We start from the raw sequence: 25,753 nt of genomic DNA, 5'->3' as shown, positions 1-25,753 counted from the left end.
CTTGCTGTGATTCAGGTCCATCTCGTATTGCAATATTCTAGTCTCTCTCCACTCAAATATTTTGCTTTTTATTCTTCCCGCCAAAGTCAACAACCTCACATTTTCCCATATTATACTCTCCATCTGCCAATTTATGCTGATTCATTTAGCCATTCTAGCTCCCTTTGCCTAGCTGCATTTCCTCCCAAATTGCTTCCCTCCCTTTGCATCACCAGCAAATTTGGTTACAAGACACTCAGTCCCTTCATCCAAGTCAGTACAAGATTGTAAATAGTTGAGGCCCAGTACCGATGTCCGTGGCACTCCGCTATTTTTCTGAAAAATTACCATTATCCCAACTATTTCATGTTAGTTAGCCAAGCCTCTATCAATGCTACTATATTACCCCCAACACAATGAGCCCTTATCTTCCACAATAACCGTTTTGGAAATCCAAATACACATCTACTGATTCACTTTTATCCACTCAACTCATTAAACCCTTAAAGAATTAACACATTTTACAGTTTTTCCCTTTCACAAAACCATGCTAATTCTAAAGGTCCACTACTACTTCCTTAATAATGAATTCCAGCATTTCAGCGATGCCTCTTCCTTCTTTGACTAGAGTTACATTTGCAGATTTCCGAACTGCTGGAATCTTTCCAGAATCTAGGAAATTTTGGAAGATTGCAACTATCCACTATTGCTGTAGCCACTTCCTTTAAGACCCTAGGATGCAGGTCCAGAGAACTTATCAGCCCTTAGTCCCATTGGTTTTCCTAGCACTTTTTCTTCCAGTGATCATGTTTTACATTCCTCTTTGGCATCAGTAATCCCCAAATCACACCCTCTAATGATCAGTGCACACTGTACCTACCTTTTTCCTTATTTACAGAATGTGGGGGTCACTGGCTAGGCCAGCATTTATTGTACATTCCTAATTGCCCGAGGTGGTGTGATGAGCTGTCTTCTCGTACCGCTGCAGTCCCTTTGGTGTAGGTAAGCGCACTGTGCTGTTAGCAAAGGAGTTGGAGGGCCGAAGGGCCTGTTTCCTGTGCTGTTCTTTGAGTTCCAGGATTTTGACCCAATGCTGATGAAGGAATACTGATATATTTTCAAGTGAGAATGGCGAGTGGCTTGGAGGGCAATTTCCAGGTGGTGGCGTTCCCATGTGTCTGCTGTTCGTCCTCCCAGATGGTAGTGGTCGTGGATTTGGAAGGTGCTGAGTAAGAAGCCTTGGTGAATTCTTGCAGGTGGTACACACTGCTGCTGATCCAGTCCAGTTTCTGGTCAATGCTAACCCCCAGGATGTTTTATATATTTGTAGGAGCTTTTACATTTATTGCTAGTTTTCTCTCAAATTCTAAGTTCTCCCTCTTTTTTTAAAAGCCATCTTTTGCTGGTTTCTAAATCTTCCCAATCTTTTGACCTACCAATCTTTGCAGCATTATACGTATTTTCTTTCAATTAGATACCAGCCCCAATTTCTTTAGCTAGCCACAGATGGTGCATCCTTTTTGTAGAGTTCTTTCACAATGGAATATATCTTTGTTGAAAGTCATGAAATATCTCCTAATGCATCATTGCTTCTCTACTTTTCACCATTTTGCCAACTGTCCCCAGACACTAGTTTCAGACCCAAATTCCTCACCCTCAAACTATGAAATTATGATTACTCTTGTCTATTTGTAGATAGTTAAAGATGAACAGATTTTACTCTATGTAGTTTTTGTGTACTGCTGAAAAAAAAAGATAGATTTGATACCTTTCTTATTTATTTTGAAAAGGGCAAATGCATCTTTCCATACAGGCACACGTCTCAAAACAGTATCATATACAATATATTTACAAGTCGTCAGTTCAGGTTCGTCAACAGCAGATCCAAATAATACAATTTTAAAAAAAGTTCTAAATTACAAAACACACAAATCTGTTTTATGTGCTCGATAATATACATTAGTGAAGATCTTGAATGACACTGAAGTATTTCCAGAATTAATGCGAAAGTAAAAAAATTAAAATGACAATTAAAAACTTAAAGGCACTGTTGAACATTTTTGGACTTTTGTTGCATTCTGGTTTCAGTGACTTTCTGTTACAATCAGACCAAGTGTACAGTGGAGATACCAAGTGAAATACTGGTGACAATGGAAATGTCTGGCACCAATTTCCTAGTTTCATTGGCCATCAATAATTCTCTTCAATACATGGCTTCTGTTTTAGGACAGATTTTGGAATGTGGATCACTAACAGTTGAGCATGTTCTGATATAAAATACTGCATATTTATCAAACCTATTAGAATTAGTTAAATAAACCTGCTGTATTATATCAAGAATTCCAGAATGCAGCTGATGCCCCACCAGATGTTGACAGTGCCAGCAGTAGCTAATTTTACAACTAAAAAAGTACAACAGTTCCAGGCAATAACATCACTCATAAACTTTAATGTTATTAACCCTTCTACTGGCTCAGTGCCTATAACAGTATGGTAATCTGAGGATGCCATCAAGCATTATCTGTAATTATTACCCCTTTTGGTATTTAATGTATGCAGCAAAAGCAGAGCATCAGGGATGAGACTGCCTCCACTATTAACACATGAACAAAAGGTGTGCATAACAAGTCATAGCATAAGCTTAATTATTCAGTCAGCTTCATATTCTTAAATGTCCCGCCCCATTGGCATTCCAAGAACTTCAGAACAAGTTTTGTTTAAATACGTTTTGTAGCAAAGATAATAGTTAAAGGTACTTGATGTCAGCAAACAAAACAGAATAAAATCTTTAGATGTACAGATAAGACATGAAATGTTATGACTGATATTTGAATTTACAATCTGCACGCCTAACTATTCCAGATACCTAGCACTTCAAAAAGGGCTGATTCCAAATTCATGGTCCATTCGAAATATTGGCATACAGCAGAGAACGGGTTAACCAATTTATTTGCAATAATATCAACAGTAGCTTGAGAACGAGTACACATGAATAATAAAATGTCGGACTAATTTCACTACAAGTGATTAGAAGGTTCAAATGAGGATATGAAGGTTTTACACAAAATGGTAAAGCATTTTATGATTTGTATGTATATTTCTGAAGACTAAGTGTACGTATATGATGCATTTTTGGAACTGTTATTTGAAAACTTTTTTCTGATGCTTTTCTATCATAGCTTCACAAGAGACATGTTCTAGATATATTTTGAATGTGGGTTGATTTTTCATATAGCCTGTAATTTGTCAACAATTAATAAATTTGAGCAACAGCAGGGATAGCTAGAGATTAGATACATTTGTGAAACAGCCCAGTGGAAACCAATCTGAAAGCAACCAAACAGCTGCTCATGAGAAAGAGCATTTTAAAAAAAAAATTACCCTGGATTGGGGACATGGAATGAAGAAACATGTTAAGAGATTGTTTGCATTGTGGTATTTTCTGAACACAAATTAAAATACAGAAAGAGAGTGTGATCAGCCTTTTCCATTTTAGAACCTGCTAATTAATTCCCCACTTAGTAGCTCATTCACAAAGAATGGCTCTCCTGTCTCACCTCGTTGCTGGATTCATATTACTGCTTGCAGTATTTTCACACCCATTTAAATTTCATGCCCAAGTCTCAATGAGGTGGTCATATAGCAGTGTTTGATAAAGGTTAGAAACAGCCATTTTATGAAAATTAGCCATTTAATAGCTCTCCAATGATGGCACTTTAAAATGGGAATTTTAGGGTTTAAAGTATTTTTAAAACATACTTCTTGATAATCTCACTCAAAGCAACATTGTCTGCTTAGTCAATGTTACTTTTAAAAAGTCTCTTAAATTGACTCGAGGGTTTGTAGTCAATGCAAGATACCCGATGACCTCTGAACACAATTAGGATTTGGCTTAAGATTGCTTCAGATAGCATTTACAAGAATATCATATCCAATTTTTCAGAACCTAACAAGCAAAAGGACTGCAGTTACACTACCAACTTTTAGATCCAAATAATTTTATGCATCGCCTCTTCTAATTCCTGGCTGAGCTGGGGAAATCACCTGTTGTCGTGCAATGCACTATGATAGGGGCACTACAGGAACATGGAGGGAGCTATTCCAAAACAGGATTGTGGTTACAGTGCCGTGTCCGTTCCAAAGGTTTCCTGGGATGCATAGACCATGTAGAGAAAACCATCTTCATCCTTCTCGCGTTCATAAACCTCAGATATGGGTGTAGAAACACTAACCATGCTGTGCCCATTCACCAACAGGAAAAAAGCCTGATTTGAATTTAGTTGCAGACGCCTCCTACAAAGCACATGCCAAAAAGCAGATATTAGTTCATTCATTTGATAATTTCTCCTCTTTCAAACATATTAGAATGTAATATTAGCACTTGTCCATCAGCAAAATCATCATTTAAATACATCTGATAAATGCCATGAATCAAGTCTTGATATTTAAAAGGCTTCCTTACAGCAAATTCCAACAGTAATTTCAAGTTATGAAACAAACAAGAATACACTGTCTGGTATTGTACCAAATCATTTAAGTCAGGAGTTAGTGGATTTCATCAGTTTGGGCTGTTAAAGACAGCTAGAGCTCCCCCTTGTTCACGTAGCCAGGAACCTGTTTGGATACAATAACTTCCATGATAAATATCCCACCAACAAGCCATTTAAGTTCAACTCCAACTGCCCCCCCAGTGATGAGTAAGTACAAAATGGAACATGTAAAATTGATGTGCAGCTCCACTTCTGAAGGCTACGCTTTTTAAAAATTTCTTTACTTAGTGTTATTAACAAAACAAGCACGTTTAAAATAGGAAAGTCACTTGATTCTCCACATCTTGCTTGCAATGGAATACCAGCCTTTCACTCCCATTTACAATGCTTTCAGTACCAATAGCTGAAGTTTCTATTGTACATCTTGAGACTAGTCTTGTAAACTATTTAACTCCATCTAATCTAACCATTTTACAACCATTTTCTTTAGTTTCTTTTAAAAAATCTTCTGTGCTCATGTGTATTAAAAATATTTTGGTACTTTTAGCATGAAATAATTATTTTGTATTTAAATTTCCTACTCCACCCACATTTCTGACCAAGTACAAAATCAGATATGGACTTAATGAAATCTAACAGGTTGCAAGCCACTTTTTACACGGGTACAAATAAGAACAAAGAACAAAGAAAATTACAGCACAGGAACAGGCCCTTCCACCCTCCAAGCCTGCACTGACCATGCTACTTGACTTAACTAAAGCCCCCTACCCTTCTGGGGACCATATCCCTTTATTCCCATCCTATTCATCTATTTGTTAGGATGCCCTTTAAAAGTCACTATCGCATCTGCTTCCATTACCTCCCCCGGTAACGAGTTCCAGGCACCCACTACTCTCTCTGTAAAAAATCTGCCTCATACATCTCCTGTGAACCTTGCCCCTCGCACCTTAAACCTGTGCTCCCTAGTAATCGACTCTTCCACCCTGGGAAAGGGCTTCTGACTATCCATTCTGTCCATGGAACAACCTCCATCGTTCCAGTGAGAACAAACCAAGTTTCTCCAACCTCTCCTCATAGCTGATGCCCTCCATACCAGGCAACATCCTGGTAAATCTTTTCTGTACCCTCTCCAAAGCCTCCACGTCCTTCTGGTAGTGTGGCGGCCAGAATTGAACACTATATTCCAATGCGGCCTAACTAAGGTTCTATAAAACTGTAACATGACTTGCCAATTTTTAAATTCAATGCCCTGGCCGATGAAGGCAAGCATGCCATATGCCTTCTTGACTACTTTCTCCAACTCCATTGCCACTTTGTGACCCGTGTACCTGTACACCCAGATCCCTTTGCCTATCAATACTCTTAAGCGTTCTGCCATTTACTGCATATTTCCTATTTGTATTAGACCTTCCAAAATGCATTACTTCACATTTGTCTGGATTAAACTCCATTTGCCACCTCTCCACCCAAGTCTCCAACTGATCTATATCCTGCTGTATCCTCTGATGGTCCTCATCTCTATCTGCAAATCAACCAACCTTTGTGTCGTCCGCAAACTTACTAATCAATCCAGTTACATTTTCCTCCAAATCATTTATATATATTATGAGCAGCAAAGGTCCCAGCACTGATCCCCGAGGAACGCCACTTGTCACAGTCCTCCATTCAGAAGCGCACCCTTCCACTGCTACCCTCCATCTTCTATGACCGAGCCAGTTTTGTATCCACCTTGCCAGCTCACCTCTGATCCCATGCGACTTCACCTTCTGCACCAGTCTGCCATGAGGGACCTTGTCAAAGGCATTAAGCAGCCCATGTTCCAATTTTAGAGGCAAATAATAGACTTGTAGCTGCAGCAGTAATCGTGGTCTCCAAGGTCAGAGTTATACAGTACAGAAAAGGCTCTTTGGCCCATCGAGTCTGCACCGACAATAACTACCACTAATCTCATCTTTCAGAACTTGTCCCATATCCTTGAATGTTATGATATTTCAAGTGCTCATCAAGTACTTTTTAAAAAGTTGTAAGATTTCCGGCCTCCACTACCTTCCCAGGAAATGCATTCCAGATTCCCATCACCCTCGAGTAAATTTTGTTTCTCAAATCCCCTCGGAATCTCCCACTCCTCACCCTAAAATTATGCCCCCTTCCGATTGACCCCTCAACCAAGGGGAACAGCTGCTTCCTATTCACCCTGTCCATACCCCTCAATCATGTCCCCTCTCAGCCTTCGCTGCTCTAAAGAAAACAATCCAAGCATATCCCATTTCTCCTTATAGCTCAAATACTCCATCCCAGGCAACAACCTGGTGAATCTCCTCTGTATCCCTTCTACCCTTCCTAGTGAGGTGATCAGAACTGCACACAGTACTCCAGCTGTGGCCGAACTAACATTCTGTACAGCTCCAGCATAACCTCCTTATTCTTATACGCTATGCAAAGACTGATAAAAACAAGTGTCCCATATGCCTTAACTACCCTATTCACCTGCTCTGCCGCCTTCAAGGATCTGTGAATAAGTACCCCAAGATCCCTCTGTTCTTCTCAGCTTCCTGATGTCCTGCCATTCATAAAACACTCCCTTATCTTGTTACTTTTTCCAAAGTGCATCACCTTGTACTTAGGGTTAAATACCATCTGCCACTGCTCTGCCTATCTGATCAACCCATCTATATCTTCCTGTAACCTACAACCTTCTTCACTATTAACCACCCTATCAATCTTGGTGTCATCTGCAAACTTACTCATCAGTGCCCCCACATTTTCATCTCTAACATTTATGTATAAAAACAAACAATAAGGATCCCAGTACTGATCCTTGTTGTATATCACCGGATACTGGCATCCGGTCACTCAAACAGCCATCTACCACTACCCTTGCGTCCTATTACTGAGCCGGTTTCTGATCCATCTCACCTAGTTTCCCTGAATTTCACGTGCTTCAACTTTCTCAGTCTCCCATGTGGGACCTTGTCAAAGCCTTTGCTAAAATCCACAAACTACATCAACAGCGCTTCCCTCATCCACACACAACCACTTTTTCAAAAAATTCCATCAAATTTGTTAGGCATGTCCTCCCTCTGCCAAAGCCATGCTGATTATCGCTAATTAACCCATGCCTTTCCAAGTGGAGATAATTCTTTCCTTCAGAATTTTCTCCAATAGTTGCCCTACCACTGATGTGAGATTCACCGGTCAGTAACTCCTAGGTTCATTTCTATCACCCTTCTTGAAAAGTGGGACCACATTAGCCATTCTTCAGTCCTCTGGCACTTCCCCAATGGTAAGAAGTCTCACAACACCAAGTTAAAGTCCAACAGGTTTATTTGGTAGCACAAGCTTCGGAGTGTCGCTCCTTTCTTCAGGAACAACATTCCAAAAGCTTGTGCTACCAAATAAACCTGTTGGACTTTAACCTGGTGTTGAGAGGCTTCTTACTGTGCTTACCCCAGTCCAACGCCTGCATCTCCACATCATGACTTCCCCCAAGGCCAAAGAGGAATTAAAAATTTGCGTCAGAGAACCTGCAATTCCCTACCTCGTCTCTTACAGCAGCCTGGGATGTAATTCATCCGGGTCTGAAAATCTGTTCATTTTCAAGTCTGTCAAAACCTCCACACTTCCTATGTCAAACGGCTCAAGGTCCTCAGTCCCTTTTCCTGAATTCTGTACTTACAGCCTCCTCCTGAGTGAAGACTCTTGGGAAGTATTCATTTAACACCCTTCCAATGTTCTGCAGCTTCAGACACAGATTGGTCCCTAATTGGCCCTACTCGTTTCCTGGTCAACCTCTTCCCCTTCATGTATTTATAGAATATCTCAGTATTCTCCCGAAGCTCGTCTCCAACCAGAGAACTCCAGGGGTCTCTTGCTCCTTTCATTCTGGCCTCTAATGTGCTCCGGCTTTAAATCATTGCCTACAATCCTAGCTCTGGAACTTCCTCACTAAATCTCTTTCTCCTCCTCTTTGATAAAGCTGTTCTAATATTTGTTTGTTTTGTTTGATAATGCTCTTGTGCAACACTTTGGAACATTTTGCTACTATAAAGGTGAACCAATGTGTTTATAAACAGGGTAATTGAATGGGCAAGCAGCAAGATGCTTACTAGAGCTCTCTGGTAAGCAGTCTGGTTTTAGCTAGGAAACTTTCAGTCAGACCTTTTCACATACTTTGGGTCTTCCCAAGCCTTGCCAATTTGTGTCCAATTTCTCTGGCATTTAGATGTGCACCTATATGAATATATTAAGTCTCATTTCTCAGTAACTTTTGGTTTGGTGACTCGAGCTTGATGATTGGCTGTTCAGCAAAAAGACATTTTGATGATCAAAAACACTGACAAATCGATCTACTTAGTGTTGTGTCAAATCTAGTACGCTTTGGATCAAGATGATTGCTCACAGGAAAAACAGAAATCAAGAGTGTACAATGCCCAAGGTGAGTGCCATTCCTCAATCTTTGAGGAGCAGAAGCTTAATCACTTCATTTTGTACCTTTACATTAAAAATAATTCTCACCCTTACAACGAGCTAATAAAAATAAATTTAGATTAAACCTTGGGAGCATTTTAACGAACAGCTCAGACCCAAGTAATGTGATTTCATAAGAACATAAGAAATAGGAGCAGGAGTAGGCCATCTAGCCCCTCGAGTCTGCCCCGCCATTCAATAAGATCATGGCTGATCTGATAGTGGTTTAGCTCCACTTACCCGCCCGCTCCCTATAACCCTTAATTCCATTATTGATCAGAAATCTATCTACCTGTGACTTAAACATATTTAACGAGGTAGCCTCCACTGCTTCAATGGGCAGAGAATTCCAGAGATTCACTACTCTCTGAGAGAAGTTCCTCCTCAACTCTGTCCTAAACTGACTCCCCCTTATTTTGAGGCTGTGTCCTCTAGTTCTGGTTTCCTTTCTAAGTGGAAAGAATCTCTCTGCCTCTACCCTGTCGAGCTCCTTCATTATCTTATATGTCTCTATAAGATCTCCCCTCAGCCTTTTAAACTCCAACGAGTACAGGCCCAATCTACTCAATCTCTCCTCATAAGCTAACCCCCTCATCTCCGGTATCAACCTGGTGAACCTTCTCTATACTCCCTCCAAGGCCAATACATCCTTCCGCAAATAAGGGGACCAAAATTGCACACACTACTCCAGTTGCGGCCTCACCAGTACCTTGTACAATTGCAGCAAGACCTCCCTGCTTTTATACTCCATCCCCTTCGCGATAAAGGCCAACATTCCATTTGCCTTCTTGATCACCTGCTGCACTTGCAAACTGAGTTTTTGCGATTCATGCACAAGGACCTCCAGGTCCCTCTGCACAGTAGCATGTTGCAATTTTTCACCATTTAAATAATAGTCCATTTTACTATTATTCCTTCCAAAGTGGATAACCTCATACTTGTCAATGTTATACTCCAGCTGCCAGATCCTCGCCCACTCACTTAGCCTATCCAAATCTCTCTGCAGACTTTCCGCATCCTCCACGCAATTCGCTTTCCCACTCATCTTTGTATCATCCGCAAACTTTGTTACCCTACACTCGGTCCCCTCCTCCAGATCGTCTATGTATATGGTAAACAGCTGAGGCCCCAGCACTGATCCCTGCGGCACGCCACTAGTCACCAACTGCCAACCAGAAAAGCACTCATTTATTCCAACTCTCTGCTTCCTGTTAGATAGCCAATCCTCAATCCACGCTAACACTTTACCCCCAACTCCGTGTACCCTAATCTTCTGCAGCAACCTTTTGTGAGGCACCTTATCGAATGCCTTCTGGAAATCCAAAAACACCACATCCACCGGTTCCCCTCTGTCAACCGCACTCGTTACATCTTCATAAAAATCCAGTAAATTCGTCAAACACGACTTTCCCTTCATGAATCCATGCTGCGTCTGCTTGATCGAACCATTTTTTTCCAGGTGTCCTGCTATTTCTTCTTTAATGATGGATCCCAGCAATTTCCCAACTACGGACGTTAAGCTAACCGGCCTGTAGTTACCTGCCTTTTGTCTACCTCCTTTTTAAAACAGTGGCGTCACATTAGCTGTTTTCCAATCAGCTGGCACTTCCCCAGAGTCCAGCGAATTTTGATAAATTACAACCAACGCATCCGCTATTACTTCTGCCATTTCTTTCAGTACCCTGGGATGCATTCCATCCGGGCCCGGGGACTTGTCTACCTTTAGTCACATTAACCTACCGAGCACTACCTCTTTAGTAATAGTAATCGTTTTAAGGACCCCACCCCCTACAGTCCCACGGCCATCAATTTTCAGTAAGCTATGTGTGTCCTCTACCGTGAAGACCGACACTTGTTTAAGGCCTCGGCCATTTCCTCGTTTCCCATTATTAAATCCCCCTTCTCGTTTTCTAAGGGTCCAACATTTACTTTAGCTACTCTTTTCCTTTTTATATATTTGTAAAAACTTTTACTATCAGTTTTTATATTTTGTGCTAGTTTAGTTTCATAATCTATCTTTCCTTTCTTTATCGCTTTCTTAGTAGTTCTTTGTTGTTTTTTAAAGCTTTCCCAATCTTCTAATTCCCCACTAGTTTTGGCCACTCGGTACGCATCGGTTTTTAATTTAATACTTTCCTTTATTTCCTTAGTTATCCACGGCTGGGTATCCCTTTTCTTCCATTCCTTTTTTAATCACAGGAATATATTTTTGCTGAGTACTGAGAAAAATCTCCTTAAAAATCCGCCACTGTCCTACCAACTAGCTGTCCTACCAACTAGTCTGCGCTCCCAGTCTACATTGGCCAATTCTGCACTCATCCTATTGTACTCCCCTCTGTTCAAGCAGAGGACGCTGGTTTGGGACCCTACTTTCTCTCCCTCCATTTGTATTAGAAATTCAACCATATTGTGATCACTCATTCCAAGAGGGTCCCTCACAAGAAGATTAATTTTACCTGTCTCATTACACAGGACCAGATTCACGATAACTCGCTCCCTCGTAGGTTCTGTAACATACTGTTCAAGGAAACTATCCCGACAGCATTCTAAGAACTCTTCCTCAAGTCCACCGCGTCCGACTTGAGTCAACCAATCAATATGCAGGTTAAAATACCCCATGATTATTGCTATTCCGTTTTTGCACGCATCCATTACTTGCTTGTTTATAGCCCGACCCACCTCAAAGTTATTATTTGGGGGCCTATAGACCACGCCCACCAGTGACTTTCTCCCCTTACTATTCCTCATCTCCACCCACAACGATTCCACATTCTGCTCCTTAGAGCCTATATCGTCTCTCACTACCGCTCTGATGTTATCTTTAATTAACAGAGCTACCCCACCTCCTTTTCCTTCCTGTCTTTCAAATATCAGTTACAAAGAGGCGTTATCGCGACTCAGCTATCACAGTCCAAATTGTCAAATTTTGTTGATTAAAAAATTGCTAGCATTGTACATATCACAGAACAGAATATTCCAGCACCTTTGATAGACAAAGCAACAATCCATTTCTTAAATGTGAATTAAAACTAAAAATTTACCTTATGATTTTGATCAGTTCACTCATGTTTACATGGTCTGGGACAAGAAATTTGGTCTTGTCCAAAACAGGCAATTGCTTTTCTCCCTTGTACCTTTCAATTATGACCTGAAAATTGGAAAGCAAAGTATAACATGGTTCAGTTGGTGAATGCATGGGCTCAGTGGTAGCACTCTTGCCTCCAGCTAGAATATCATGAATGCAAGCTGCGTTAAAAACAGAAAATACTGGAAATACTCAGCAGATCTGGCAGCATCCGTGGAGACAGAGAGAGAGATAATGTTTCAGGTTGATGGCCTTTCATCATGATAAATACAATAAATTATAACAAAGTGAAAGGGGGAGGGTGGTTAATAAGAACAAAAAAGGGAAGATCTGAGATAGGATGGAAGGCAAGAAATATTAAATGACAGAAGTCTTCATGGTGCACGGCCAAGGACTGTGGTATTGGGACATGTAGAAAGGATGCATGAATGACAGAATCGGGAACAGCTGTCATATGAAATCAAAAAAAGAGAACTAAAACCAGCAAAGAAAAATAAAATGAGGGCAGACTGTGACAGAGTTGCCGAACTTGTGTCCAGAAGGCTGTGCAGCCCATCAAGCCGACTGTCAAATCTGAGCATGCAATCTAAGCTAACACATTAACATGGCAAAAAAATACAACACTAAATTGTCATACTTGCTGTCAGTGAGATCGGACTTTATGCCCAATCTGCCTTCTCAGATGTACGTTAAAGAATCCACTGCACTATTTGAAGCAAAGCAGAGTCTTCCTGCCAAAAATCAATTTCTCAACCAAAATTACAAAAAAGGGACTGATCATGAATCCAGTGCATAAATTGACAACTGTGTTTTTCTATCTAACATCAGTGGCTACTAATTTTCCCTTTTAGCTGTGTGGAGTGACCAGACAGCAACGTGGAGCATATCGTGCAGGAAACAAACAGGATGTACACAACCCGTGCTCCCTTTAAAGCTTGTGCATGCAAAGTCACTCGGCTATCGTAGGGAAGGCAGCAAGAATTAGAATGCAGATATTTCAGAGGATTGTGGAGTTGAGGGAGATTACTGAGATAAGGTGGTGTAAATCCAGAGAGATTAGAAAACAAGGATGAGAATTTTAAAATGGAGACATTTTTGTAGGTCAGTGAACAGAACTAGCTGCGAGTTATGACAAGGGTAACAGGCCAAGTTTATGGAGGTAGAATGTGGGTGAGCAGCCAGGAGTATTGGATTACTCGAGTCTAGAGTAAGGCATGGATGAAGAATTCTGCAGCAGATCAGCCAAGATGGGGGTAAAGTTGATCAATGTTATCAAGAAATGGCACAAATAGGAAATCAAAAAGCTCAACTCAAGATCAAATGTGACACCAAGGTTTGGAACAAACTGAATTAATCTCAGACTGTAGCCAAGGGGTGGACTGGAGTTGATAATTAAAGTTTGGAATTTGGAACCATTGCTTCAGTCTTCCCCATATTTAATTGGAGGACATTGGATAAGCAGCCTGACAACAGTGGAGGAGTCGAGAGAGGTGGCTGTGATGCAAGAGCTGGGTGTTGTCAGTGTACAAGTGAAAGACTAAGTATAGCTCAGAATCTTTATTTGTGGCTTTATGCCAGCAACCGTTGTGAGAACTTTCATGAACCAGTGGACTAGGCGGGGCAGGGACAGCAGAGGGAACAGGAAAGCATTTGCTCCATTTCTTCTCTTCCCACCTGCTAACCACCCCCATAGTTTCAACCCCACAATTTCAGCCAGCCCGATTTGTGACTTTCCCCAGCTAACAGTTGTCCAATTGAGATATCTTTACCCAGGTGTAGTGACAAAGAAACTATTCTGTCCTTGTTATATTGTCTGGCAAGTTTTATTTAAAGAACAGAAGTTTCTTTGTTACTGTGCATGCTGGGTAAAGAGATCTCCATTTAGCTGCTGCTCACTTGTCACCTCAATGACCTGCAGGTCAGGTGATTTACTTATTTAATAACTTGGTGCATTGTAGGTTGTCCTTTGTTTGTAAGTTGAGGGAGTCAGTGGTTTAAAGTGCAATTATATTATATTGCAAATTACACAGGACTGTTAGGAAGTGTCCACTTTTTGGGGATGTCTATTTACATATTCAGTGAAACTTGCATGAAGAACTTGCCAAGTCAAATTGACCCAAGATGTCATATCACAAAGAGCCAATAAATGTGCTATATTAAACAAATGCTCAATTGCCATTGCCAGTACACTATTTTACAACTTAAAATACTATTCTTAGAACAAAAGCCATTTTAGTTTTAAATTCCCCCAAGAATACTCACAGGGATCTTGTTGGGATGTTGTTCTCGAATAAGTTGCACATCTTCCACTCTCTGCTCTGTAAAATAGCATAACAATGAATTTAAAAAACCATACTGCAAAAACCTTGAACTGGGACTGCTAAATAAAAAAATCACATTAAGCTGATGCCCAGATGTTCTCTGGTTTAGAATAGTTTGGCGATCTACAAGAGACCTCCAGCAGCTCCTCTCCATTGACATGACCCAATTTTTTTTAGCAAAACCAGAGAGGCCAAGAAATAGTCATGTAATAATGCAACTCCCTAATATACAACAAATAAAGTGGCTAAAACAAGACCCTCCAGACACCAAAAAATACTCCCATAAGATAATTAGATCTGCCATAGTGGAGCAACACAATTACAGATCCCAAAATATGCAAAAACAATCAAGAGCCCTATAATAAAAAGCAAGCCCCCAATACACAAAAAAAGGCTCAAATAAACAAGATACAGCAGTCCTACCATGCACATCAAGCAAATATCCCTCTACGTACACAAAGATAAGGTCCCCCAAAATTAAACATGGGACATGATGGGCTGTATAGCCTCCTTCAGTGCTGTAAATCTATGTTTCTGAACCTCCATGCTCCAAATCTGAAAGCTTCAACTCTTGACAAGATCAGATCCAGTCAGGAAACACCTTTTCATTAGCATTTTTTGTCAAAATCAAAACATTTTGAAAGGTAAATGACACCCATTCACTTCAGAACAAACTTCAAAAAAACACAAAAAAACCTGAGCTCTGACGAAGAGTCATCCAGACTTGAAATTTTAGCTCTATTCTCTCCCCACAGATACTGTTGGACCTGCTGAGATCTTTTCTGTTTTTGTTTCAGACTCCAGCATCTGCAGTAATTTACTTTTATCCATAAACACATATGCAAATATCAGTCGTGAAGTCAGTGCCACATCTGAGTAATTCAAAGGGAAAACTGGAAATAAAACTTGGGCTTAGGAACTGCTCAGTAGGTGAGAAAATAATGAAGAGCAATTCAGTGGCGAGTGGTTCACAATTAGACTTCACAAAATCTCTCCACCATCTAATATGGCATGGCACAGGAGGAGTGCGATGGAATTCTTCCACTAGACTGGAGGAGTGCAGCTGCAACACCAAAAAGTTCAAACCATTCAACTGAGCTTTAATTACCATCAAACCACCAGCATAAACATGCATTCTCTTCATCACCATTGTATCATGACCAAGCATCTAACACCTCCAGGATACTTTTTGGGAAAATCACAGATTTCTTCAGATGGACCTCCCACATGCACAGCCCCCACTTGGGAAGGCGGCTGGAGCTGCACGCAAACATTAGAGTCCCCTCTCAGCGCTTCACTTGGTTCATCCCTGATATTTTCCTTCCCCGACTTCTGTACCTCCATTTCTTGGATAGACTGTCTACCAATATTCATTACAAACCCATTGACTCCCACAGTTTCCTTCACTATACCTCTTCACACCCTGCATTAGGACTCCTTTCCATTTTACCTGTCACATCTGTTCTGATGATGCTACTCTAGAATGGCACTTCTGAGTGTCTTCCTTTTTCTTCAAAAAAGTATTTCCCTCACCTCACTGTGGAGGACAGAAGGCCACTGTGGTGGACTCATTTCCTGTACTACTGCTCTCACCCTTTCTCCCTCCCTCACAAAACCACAGTAGGGTCCTTCTTGTCCACCCTAACAGCCTGTGCGTTCAATGGATTATCCTTTGCCATTTCCGCCACCAAATACATTTTCCCCTCACCTCCCCCATCAGTATCCCAAAGGGATCTTTGCAACAGCTTGGTCCACTCCTCTATCACCCCCAACACCTCATCCCCTTCCCATGACACCTGCCTCCACACAATCACAGAAGGTGTGACACCTGCCCCATCTCACTGTCCAAGGATCCAAACACTCCTGGGTCAAGCAACAATTTATTTGTACTTTCAATTTAGTCTACCGTATTCACTGCTCAGTGTGAGCTCTTCTATATATGGGAGATCAAATGCAGACTTGGTGATTGTTTTGCGAAACACCTTCGCTCAGCCAGCAGGCATGGCTGGACCTCCTGGTTGCTTGCCATTTCAATATGCCAAATTGCTCTCATTTCGGTGCTTGGCCTGTTACAATGCTCCAGTGAAGTCCAACGCAAGCTGGAAGAACAGCATCGCATCTTCCGATTAGGTATTTTACAGCCTTCTGGATTTAACATTTGAGTTCAACATCTTCAGGTCATTAACTCTGTCCTCCATCTCTCTCGCCCCCAGCCAAGTGTCAGCCCACATCTTGTTCTCCTGTTTTTGCTTTCAGATAGAATTGCTGTTAGATTTTCAGAGGGTATTAACCTTCATTCTATTAGCGGCTAATTGGACCAATACTATTACTATTTGCCTTGTGTACCATGACATCTGTGCATTTAATTTCCTCTGCCCTCTAACCTATGCCTTGCCTTCTCTTTTGCAACAGTATAAAACCCATCACATTGCTATCTCCCTTCAGTTCCAAAGAAAAGTCATATCGAACTATTGTTTCTTTCTCCACAGATGCTGCCAGACCTTCTGAATTTTTCCAGTAATTACTATTTTTAATACCACAACCCACACATTCCCTTCCATGCTACGTACCATTCTGACATGGAACTATTTCACTGTTCTTACTGTCAATGGATCATGAATCTGGAATCCCTGGTGTACCTACTCCACAGACTGCAGCAGGTCCAAAAGGCATCTCATCATCACATCAAGGGCAATGAGAGAGGCAACAAATGTCAGATCTGAGATTTTCCAGCATTTTCTATTTTTGTTTCAAATTCCAGCATCTGCAGTATTTTGCCTACCTCATAGAATCATAGATCATAGAAACCCTACAGTGCAGAAGGAGGCCATTCGGCCCATCGAGTCTGCACAGACCACAATCCCACCCAGGCCCTACCCCACATATTTTACCTGCTAATCCCTCTAACCTACGCATCTCAGGACTCTAAGGGGCAATTTTTAACCTGGCCAATCAACCTAACCCGCACATCTTTGGACTGTGGGAGGAAACCGGAGCACCCGGAGGAAACCCACGCAGACACGAGGAGAATGTGCAAACTCCACACAGACAGTGACCCGAGCCGGGAATCGAACCCGGGACCCTGGAGCTGTGAAGCAGCAGTGCTAACCACTGTGCTACCGTGCCGCTCAAACTGGAATTAGACTCATCCTGATGCACGGCATTGCATGCTCCAACAAAAGCTTACGTGAAGAAATTTCTAACTTATTTTCTTACAATTTAAATTGGTATCACACCTTTTACCAAGTGGAAGTAATCTTTTCTATTTCACTATGAAAAATAATTAAATAAAAAAACTCAAATTTCCTCTAATTAAATGGAAATAGTCACACGATCTGTTCCTAACCACAGGTCCTGACCCCTGGCATCCAAGTAAACCAATGCTGTGTATTTTGGCTTTGACATCGTTTTATTATGAAGTATCTTATGGAGAAGTATTATTTGCATCCATAGGTCTGTTTGTCCAGATCCTTCTCTATTTTTCACTGCACATACTGCCATTCTTTGTTCTTCCTAAAATATATCTAACACTTGCATTCACATTAAACTGCACTTGCCAGTTTTCTGCCACTCCCATTCTTTCTGAAGTCTTGAGTCCACTTGGGCACTTGCCAAATCATCAGTTTGGAACAAATTTTGAGACCATCTTCTACTGTGCTTAAACCTAATTATTTGTATACACATATAACACAAAGTGGGACTCAGCGCTGCCCACAGGGAACAGCATTTGAAACCATCCTGCACTCCCTTTACCTACCTTGTCAATCCCTTCAAACAAACTTAGTTAACTGGAAGGTTAATTAACCAAAGAGCCCATAATTACCGTGCTCCAACTTGATTGCATCTGATGTTTAAAAAAGACGACCAAACAGCAGTGAGCTGGAAACAAAATTGGCATCAGAACTGGGTAATGATGCAAAATAATATATAGGTTTATTCTTCATACTGGGAGAAGGACTAAAAGAAACAATTAGATGTAGCTGGCATAGAATTGCCAGTGGAGGTTATTGCTTAGAAATGTCCAAATCTAATCTTGTCCTTCTGATTTACTCCAAGATAGCTGCCGCACTAAAGAGACGTTATTTTTATATAGATAATACATAAGATCAAACATAACTGTTTGATTCAATGTTAGCCATAAAAATACATAATTACTAAAATCAGCAATGTAGAAATACCTTCAAAAATCTAATTTCCTATGCACAATGTAAAATGGGTTATTTAGCATAATGTTTTCTTCAAATACAAGAAGCCTTAAAATCTGACCAAATATCACATCCAAGTGACAATTTAACCTCAACCCATCCAAAACCTACTTATTTTAATAATCTAGCCATAATTTCAAACTTCAGAAGCAATAAACACCCCTCAAACCTATTCCAAGAAAGAAACCTTGCCATTAGTCACCACTAAAACGTATTGTTCATTTTCAATGTAAAGAATGTTTCTCAGCAGAAAAGAAAACTTATCCACTCCTTCCTGCACCAGTTGCCAGAGACTCTCAACTTCAGATTTCAAGACTCAAACTATTTAGTTCTTGGTCCCTACAATCCAGTAGCCCCCTATTAATTCCTGCTCAGACTAATCAAGTGATTTTACAGTTGGATATGAACATACGAATTAGGTGCGGGAGGTGGCCACTCAAACCTGCGCCACTATTCAAAAAAAATAGCTGATGTAACCTCCACATTCTCACTGCCCAGATAACTTTGCACCCTCTTATTCATCAGGAACCTATCTGGCTCTGCCTCAAGTATGTTCAAACATTTTGCTTCCACAACCCTTTTGAGGACGAGCATTCCAAAGCATGACCCTCAGGAAAAAAAATCATCTTCATATCTGCCTTAAATGAACATGGTCTCATCAATGCCCTGTATAATTTAAGCATATCTTCCTATTTTTGTACAGATTCCCCTCACAATAAATGATAATATTCTATTAGCTTTCCTTAGTGATTGCTGATCCAGCACACTAAACCTCAGTGACTCCTGCACTAACACACAGATCCCTCTGCATCCTCTCACCATATGCTTTTAACTGTACTGCCAAAATGGACAACTTAACATTTTTCCATATTGTATTCCATTTGTCAGATCTTTGCTCATGCAGTTAGCCTATCTATATCCTTTTGTAGCCTCTGTATGTCCTCTTCACAACTTTCTTTTCTACCTTTGTATCAGCAATTTTAATAATAGCAAGCCAATATTTCCTGGCAATTGCTTTAAAATTCAATCTAGCTCAGATCGATAACCTTCACAGGGACTAGGCCAATGTTCAGGAGGTCAAATCTGGAATGTCAAGTTATCAAGTAAATCCCAAGACTGGTAGCTTTGTTAACAGAGAATCTCTTTTGAGTACAAAATGCTATATGTGAAGAAAATGCTATGTGAAGGACATCCATTACAGCTGTTTGTTTACATTTTAAAATCACCCTGTTGTCTCAACATTTGAAAATGATGCTTTCCTTTCATAAGATGCCTACAACTAGGTACTTAGCCTGTGATCAATCCTACTTGTAGACGAACTGGGTAACCTAGATTTCTTAGCCCGTAGTCAATCCTGCTTACAGACCTGCCATGACGTTCTGCCAAGTTTGGATTTGATTTTAAAACCTTCTGTACATCCATACGCATCAATTTCCACTGAACTATTCCCTGATCCCATCTAATTTATGGACACTAATTAGTCATCAATTTGAAGATCAACTCATTAAGGCACAAGTGCAGTTAACTTTAAAAGAAACAAAATCAGAATGGCATCTATGATATTGTAGGTGGTGGGGGCAGGATAAAGCAACAATGGTCATTTCAGACCAACCTATACATCATTACTCAAACTTCCCGACAGTTTTCATTCATTACAAAATTATAAGCAGACCAGGACAGTGCTAAGATATGCCATGATTCAAACTGGAGTTAGACACAAAATGGCAATAACTCTTGCAGAAAACTGGGCTTGATTCGATTTATTATTGTTACATGTATTAGTATACAGTGAAAAGTATTATTGCTTGCACGCTATACAGACAAGGCAGACCATTCATAAAGGAAAGGAGAGAGTGCAGAATGTAGTGTTACAGTCATAGCTAAGGTGTAGAGAAAGATCAACTTAGTGCGAGGTAGGCCCATTCAAAAGTCTGATGACAATAGGGAAGAAGCCGTTCTTGAGACAGTTGGTACGTGTCCTCAGACTTTTGTAGCGTTTTCCTGGTAATAAACCTTGGAATGGGGAGAAATGCTGAATGCATCCTCCCCATTGGTCTTGATAAAATTAAGAATGCTGGTGCAGTATGCATGAACGCAACAAAATCACAGCACGGACCCCACAAAAGGGAGGCATTTGCACATTCAGGGAAATTCGAAATGATGTGTGCACTTGCCACAAAGATGACTGGGGGGGGGGCGGGAAACCAATCAGCCTAACTGTCATGAAGCAATGAAACAAGCAGCTGTCATTTTGCCTGACATCAACACATCCTTGAGACTTACTGAGAGCTGGAATGCAGCCAATTCATCATTAATTCAGGTCGCATTTATTCTAAAACATTCGGGGGGGGGGGGGGGCATCTCTTCTCATTTTCCCCATGTGTCCAGCCATATCTGTTTATTCTTCCTCTTCAGGCCCCTGGTAGGCTCACGGGAGTGCGGTATTACAGCAACAATAATGCAATTTCAGCAGCACATTTGCGTCATTTTATTACTCAACTGCAATTAAGAGAGAGGGGGGGGGGGGGGGGGTGTTTACTTCAAATAGAGCCTGCGTAGTGGTAGTTTCAAGATAGATGTACAGCCACTGGAGAGAGATGATCTTGACAAGTCAAACAGCTTCTTCTCAGATAGAATACTCTCGTTGACTCCATGTAACAAAAAAATGAAGCTGAGGAATCAAGTGTTTCAGTTGCAAAGTTAAGAATAAAAGGCGAATGAGATCAAAGCAAAATTTGAGTCATGCAACCACCGAGACACACGGTTACATCCTTGACCCACTTACAGCTCTCCCAATGACGGCTGTTAAGCTCGCCAGTGAACACTGCATCCGGCAGCTTCCCACCCCCACCCCCTCATGAAATCCCTACACTACAGAAAGAGGTCATTCGGCCCATCGAGTCTGTACCTGCCCTCTGACTCCCCCCCCCCCCCCCAAACAGTTTAAACTAACGGTTTCTGTTGCTAGAAGCCTCCCCCCCGCCCCGCGGTTCCAGGGGACAAAGGCCGCAGCCGCCCCGGGCGGTTGTGTACACAAGGCCTGACTGACTGACGGACGGACGGTCGGGCGGGGGATGGGCCTTCCCTCCAGCCCCCGCCCTGACCCCCGAAGCCCCGCAGCTCCTACCGAAAGTCCTCCTCTGTTTGAAGGATTTCTCGGACGGCATTGTGAGCGGTGTCTGCCCGGATTGAAGACAGGAGGCGGGCCGGGCTGCGGTCTCGAGCTCGGGCCCAGGGTTCCGCAGTCAGTCAGTCAGCCGCTCCGCTCCCGGCCCAGCCGCTCCACCCGCCCACTGGCAACTGGCTGAGCGCACCCAAACTTAACTCCTTCTGCCGCCGCTCCCATTGGGCTGAGGCTTTGATTGACGTGCCCACCGGCCAATCATTCACGAGGGGGCTAGCCTGATTGACAGGGTGTACTGGTCTCTGATTGGTCAACGCTGCCCGATGTAATGTTATGCAGATTATTCTGCCCGGAGACTCTTCCCATTGGTTAAGACGCACAATGGAGGTGACGCTACTTGCCCACCAGCTGCTCTGATTGGCTGCTCAGCGGTTTCACAGCAAGTTAGGTTGAATATCTTGGAATCCAGAAGTAAACAAGCGGCGGTCCCGAGTCTCAACATCAACCCGCACCCAGACCCCTAACCCCGGGACCCTGCCCCCGGGCCGCAGCATCAACCCGCACCCAGGCCCCAACCCCCGGGCCGCAGCATCAACCCGCACCCAGGCCCCTACCCCCGGGCCGCAGCATCAACCCGCACCCAGGCCCCAACCCCCGGGCCCCAACCCCCGGGCCGCAGCATCAACCCGCACCCAGGCCCCAACCTCCAGGCCCCTACCCCCGGGCTGCAGCATCAACCCGCACCCAGGCTCAGCCCCACTACCCAGGCCCCTACCCCGGGCCGCAGTATCAACCCGCACCCAGGCCCCTACCGCCGGGCCTCAGCATCAACTCGCACCCAGGCTCAGCCCCACTACCCCGGGCCGCAGTATCAACCCGCACCCAGGCCCCTACCCCCCAGGCCGCAGTATCAACCCGCATCAGGCCCCTACCCCCCGGGCCGCAGCTAAACCCGCACCCAGGCCCCTACCACTGAGCCGCAGCACCAACTCGCACCCAGGCTCCTACCCCCCGGGCCGTAGCACCAACCCGCACCCAGGCACAGCTCCCCCTTCCCCCGGGCCGCAGCATCAACCCGCACCCAGGCCCAGCCCCCCTACCCCCCGGGCCGCAGCACCAACCCGCACCCAGGCCCAGACCCCTACCCCCCGGGCCGCAGCACCAACCCGCACCCAGGCCCAGACCCCTACCCCCCGGGCCGCAGCACCAACCCGCACCCAGGCACAGCTCCCCCTTCCCCCGGGCCGCAGCACCAACCCGCACCCAGGCTCAGACCCCTACCCCCCGGGCCGCAGCACCAACCCGCACCCAGGCCCAGACCCCTACCCCCTGGGCCGCAGCATCAACCCGCACCCAGGCCCAGACCCCCTACCCCCCCGGGCCGCAGCATCAACCCGCACCCAGGCCCCCTACCCCCCCGGGCCACAGCACCAACCCGCACCCAGGCCCAGACCCCTACCCCCCGGGCCGCAGCATCAACCCGCACCCAGGCCCAGACCCCTACCCCCTGGGCCGCAGCATCAACCCAGGCCCAGCCCCCCTACCCCCCGGGCCGCAGCACCAACCCGCACCCAGGCCCAGCCCCCCTACCCCCCGGGCCGCAGCACCAACCCGCACCCAGGCCCAGACCCCTACCCCCTGGGCCGCAGCATCAACCCGCGCCCGGGTTAAGCCCCCCTACCCCTGGGCCACAGCATGAACCCGCACCCAGGCTCCTACCCCCGGGCCGCAGCATCAACCCGCACCCAGGCTCAGCCCCCCCTACCCCCCAGGCCACATCACCAACCCACACCCAGGCTCAGCCCCCCTACCCCCCGGGCCGCATCACCAACCCGCACCCAGGCCCAGCCCCCCTACCCCCCGGGCCGCATCACCAACCCACACCCAGACTCAGCTCCCCCTACCCACGGGCCAGTCCACAGCATCAACCCGCACCCAGGCTCAGCTCCCCCTACCCCCGGGCCAGTCCACAGCATCAACCCGCACCCAGGCTCAGCTCCCCCTACCCCCGGGCCAGTCCACAGCATCAACCCGCACCCAGGCTCAGCCCCCCTACCCCCGGGCCGCAGCATCAACCCGCACCCAGGCTCAGCTCCCCCTCCTCCCAGCCCCGGGCCACAGCATCAACCCACACCCAGGCTCACCCCCCCCCCCCAACCAACCCACCCCCAGGCCAGGCCGCAGCATCAACCCGCCCCCAGGCTCAGCCCCAGGCCACACCATCACCCACCCCCCCGGCTCAGCCCCCTTACCAACCCACCCCCAGCATCAACCCGCACCCAGGCTCAGCCCCCCCCCCAGCCCCGGGCCAGGCTGGCTGGTAGCTCCAGACCCCCGGGCCACAGCATCAACACGCATCTAGGCTGGTTAACCTGTTCCGCCAAACGTATATAATTTCTCACTACTGCACTGATCCTTTCCTTCACTCGCAAAGCTTTGTGGAGAAGGTTGATTGTTCAGGCTGAACAATCAACCTTCGCCACAAAGCTCTGTGAATGAAGGAAAGGATCAGTGCAGTAGTGAGAAATGATATAAGCACCTGAGATCAAGAGGTGGAATCAGTCTGGGTAGAAATAAGAAATAGCAAAGAATGAAGTCCCTGGTAAGAGTAATCTATAGGTCCCCAAACAGTAGTTCTGCAGTGGGGCACCATATAAACCAGGAAAGGTACAGCAATAATCATGGGTGATTTTAATATGCAGATAGACTGGATTAATCAAATCAGCAAGGGTAGCTTCAAGAGAGAATTCATTGAATGTATTAGAGATTGTTTCTTGGAGCAATATGTTGTAGAACCAACCAGGGAGCAGACTCTTCTGGATTTGGTACCATGTAATGAGCAGGGATTAATTAATACCCTCAGTTAAGGATCCGCTAAGCAAGAGTGATTATTGTATGATAGAATTCAAAATTTAGTTTGAGGGCAAGAAACTGGGGTTGCACACTCACATTCTGGAGTTAAATAAAGGTAATTACAGAGTCATGAGGACAGACCTGGCCCTAGTGGACTGGGCAGGAAGGCTATAAGGTCAGATACTTGACGAGCAGTGGCAGTTGTTTAAGGAGATATTCAATTCCTCTCAACTAAAATATATTCCAGAGAGGGAGAAAGATTGTTGGAGGGGAAAAAATGCATGGCTAAGGAAGTTAAAGACAACATAAAAACAAAACCTAAGGCATACCATATTGCAAAGACCAGTGGCAGGCTGGAAGATTGGGAAACTTTTAAAGAACAACAAAGGGTTAAGAACAAAAGGTAAATTAAGAAAGAAAAGTAGCACAAAATGTAAAACAGGATAGCAAAAACTTTTATAAGTGTATAAAAGGGAAGAATAACTAAAAGTGAATGTCAGTCCCTTGGAGGATGAGACGGGAAGTTAATAGTGAGAACACAGAAATGACAGAGACGCGAAATCAATAATTTGCCTCAGCTTTCACAGTGGAGGACATTAGTACCATCCCAATAGTACCAGGTAATGCAGAGGTAATAGAAAGGGAGGAACTTAGAACAATCATCATCAATAGGGAAATAGTACTCAACAAACAATTGGGATTGAAGGCAGACAAGTCCCCAGGGCCTGATGGCCTACATCCTAGTGTATTAAAGGGAGTGGCAACAGAGATAGTAGATCCATTGGTTATAATATTCCAAAGTTCCCTGAATGCAGGAAAGGTTGCAGTGAGTTGCAGCCCGCTCTGCAGAGGCATTTCACAAAGGGCTCAATGGTCAAACTTTTTCCCCAGATTGCTCAAGAAGAATCATTAAATTCAGCTTAATAAATGGTACAATAACCAGTTTCCTGTCACTGGAAAGTTGTAATCTCACACACACAGCATGAACATTCACTGTTTTTAATTCACCCCTTATTGAGCACCCAACATCTACTGCGCTTCGTTACATTATAGATGTTTTTATGCAGATGTTAAACTCCAATTTGGTATTACTTGGGTTCATCCATAACTTGGCCCCTAAACGTCCTTACTTAAATTCCACTTTTAAAAGGTTCACAGCTCATGGCCTTGTTATCATGAGGATTAATGAACTATATATACCATAACAAGTTCAGAACATTTATGGAAAT

The 25,753-nt window shown here is 43.8% G+C and overlaps 2 protein-coding genes across 2 annotated transcripts in view; both read right to left on the bottom strand.

Annotated features, from left to right (window-relative positions):
- LOC144492577 (thyrotropin-releasing hormone receptor-like) overlaps nt 1-12,028 on the bottom strand; it is a 52,103-nt gene extending 40,075 nt beyond the window's left edge. The window contains exon 1 of the mRNA XM_078210732.1: nt 11,978-12,028. The gene's annotated coding sequence lies outside the window, so the exon portion shown is untranslated. The remainder of the gene's footprint in view (nt 1-11,977) is intronic.
- On the bottom strand, nt 1,740-21,899 carry LOC144492578 (microtubule-associated protein 1 light chain 3 beta). The gene is made up of 4 exons (XM_078210735.1): nt 21,675-21,899; nt 14,284-14,339; nt 11,978-12,084; nt 1,740-4,272 (listed from the first exon to the last, which is right to left on the bottom strand). Exons 1-4 carry the CDS (start codon nt 21,712-21,714, stop codon nt 4,098-4,100), a joined length of 378 nt encoding a protein of 125 aa, XP_078066861.1. The 5' UTR covers nt 21,715-21,899; the 3' UTR covers nt 1,740-4,097.
- Between the last annotated feature and the right edge of the window lie 3,854 nt (nt 21,900-25,753).

The sequence above is a fragment of the Mustelus asterias genome, chromosome 4, assembly GCF_964213995.1.
Source record: "Mustelus asterias chromosome 4, sMusAst1.hap1.1, whole genome shotgun sequence".
Taxonomy (NCBI): domain Eukaryota; kingdom Metazoa; phylum Chordata; class Chondrichthyes; order Carcharhiniformes; family Triakidae; genus Mustelus; species Mustelus asterias.
Note: the sequence above shows the minus strand (reverse complement) of the source record. Positions and strands in the feature narration are given on the sequence as shown.

Bases quoted from the DNA above. Each gene is read 5' to 3' on its own strand.
- LOC144492578 (XM_078210735.1), bottom strand. From the start codon at position 21,714: ATGCCGTCCGAGAAATCCTTCAAACAGAGGAGGACTTTCG. The intron at 14,340-21,674 runs GTAGGAGCTGCG...GCTATTTTACAG, and splicing joins CAAACAGAGGAGGACTTTCG to AGCAGAGAGTGGAAGATGTG. The intron at 4,273-11,977 runs GTAAATTTTTAG...TGTGCTTTGTAG, and splicing joins GAACTGATCAAAATCATAAG to GAGGCGTCTGCAACTAAATT.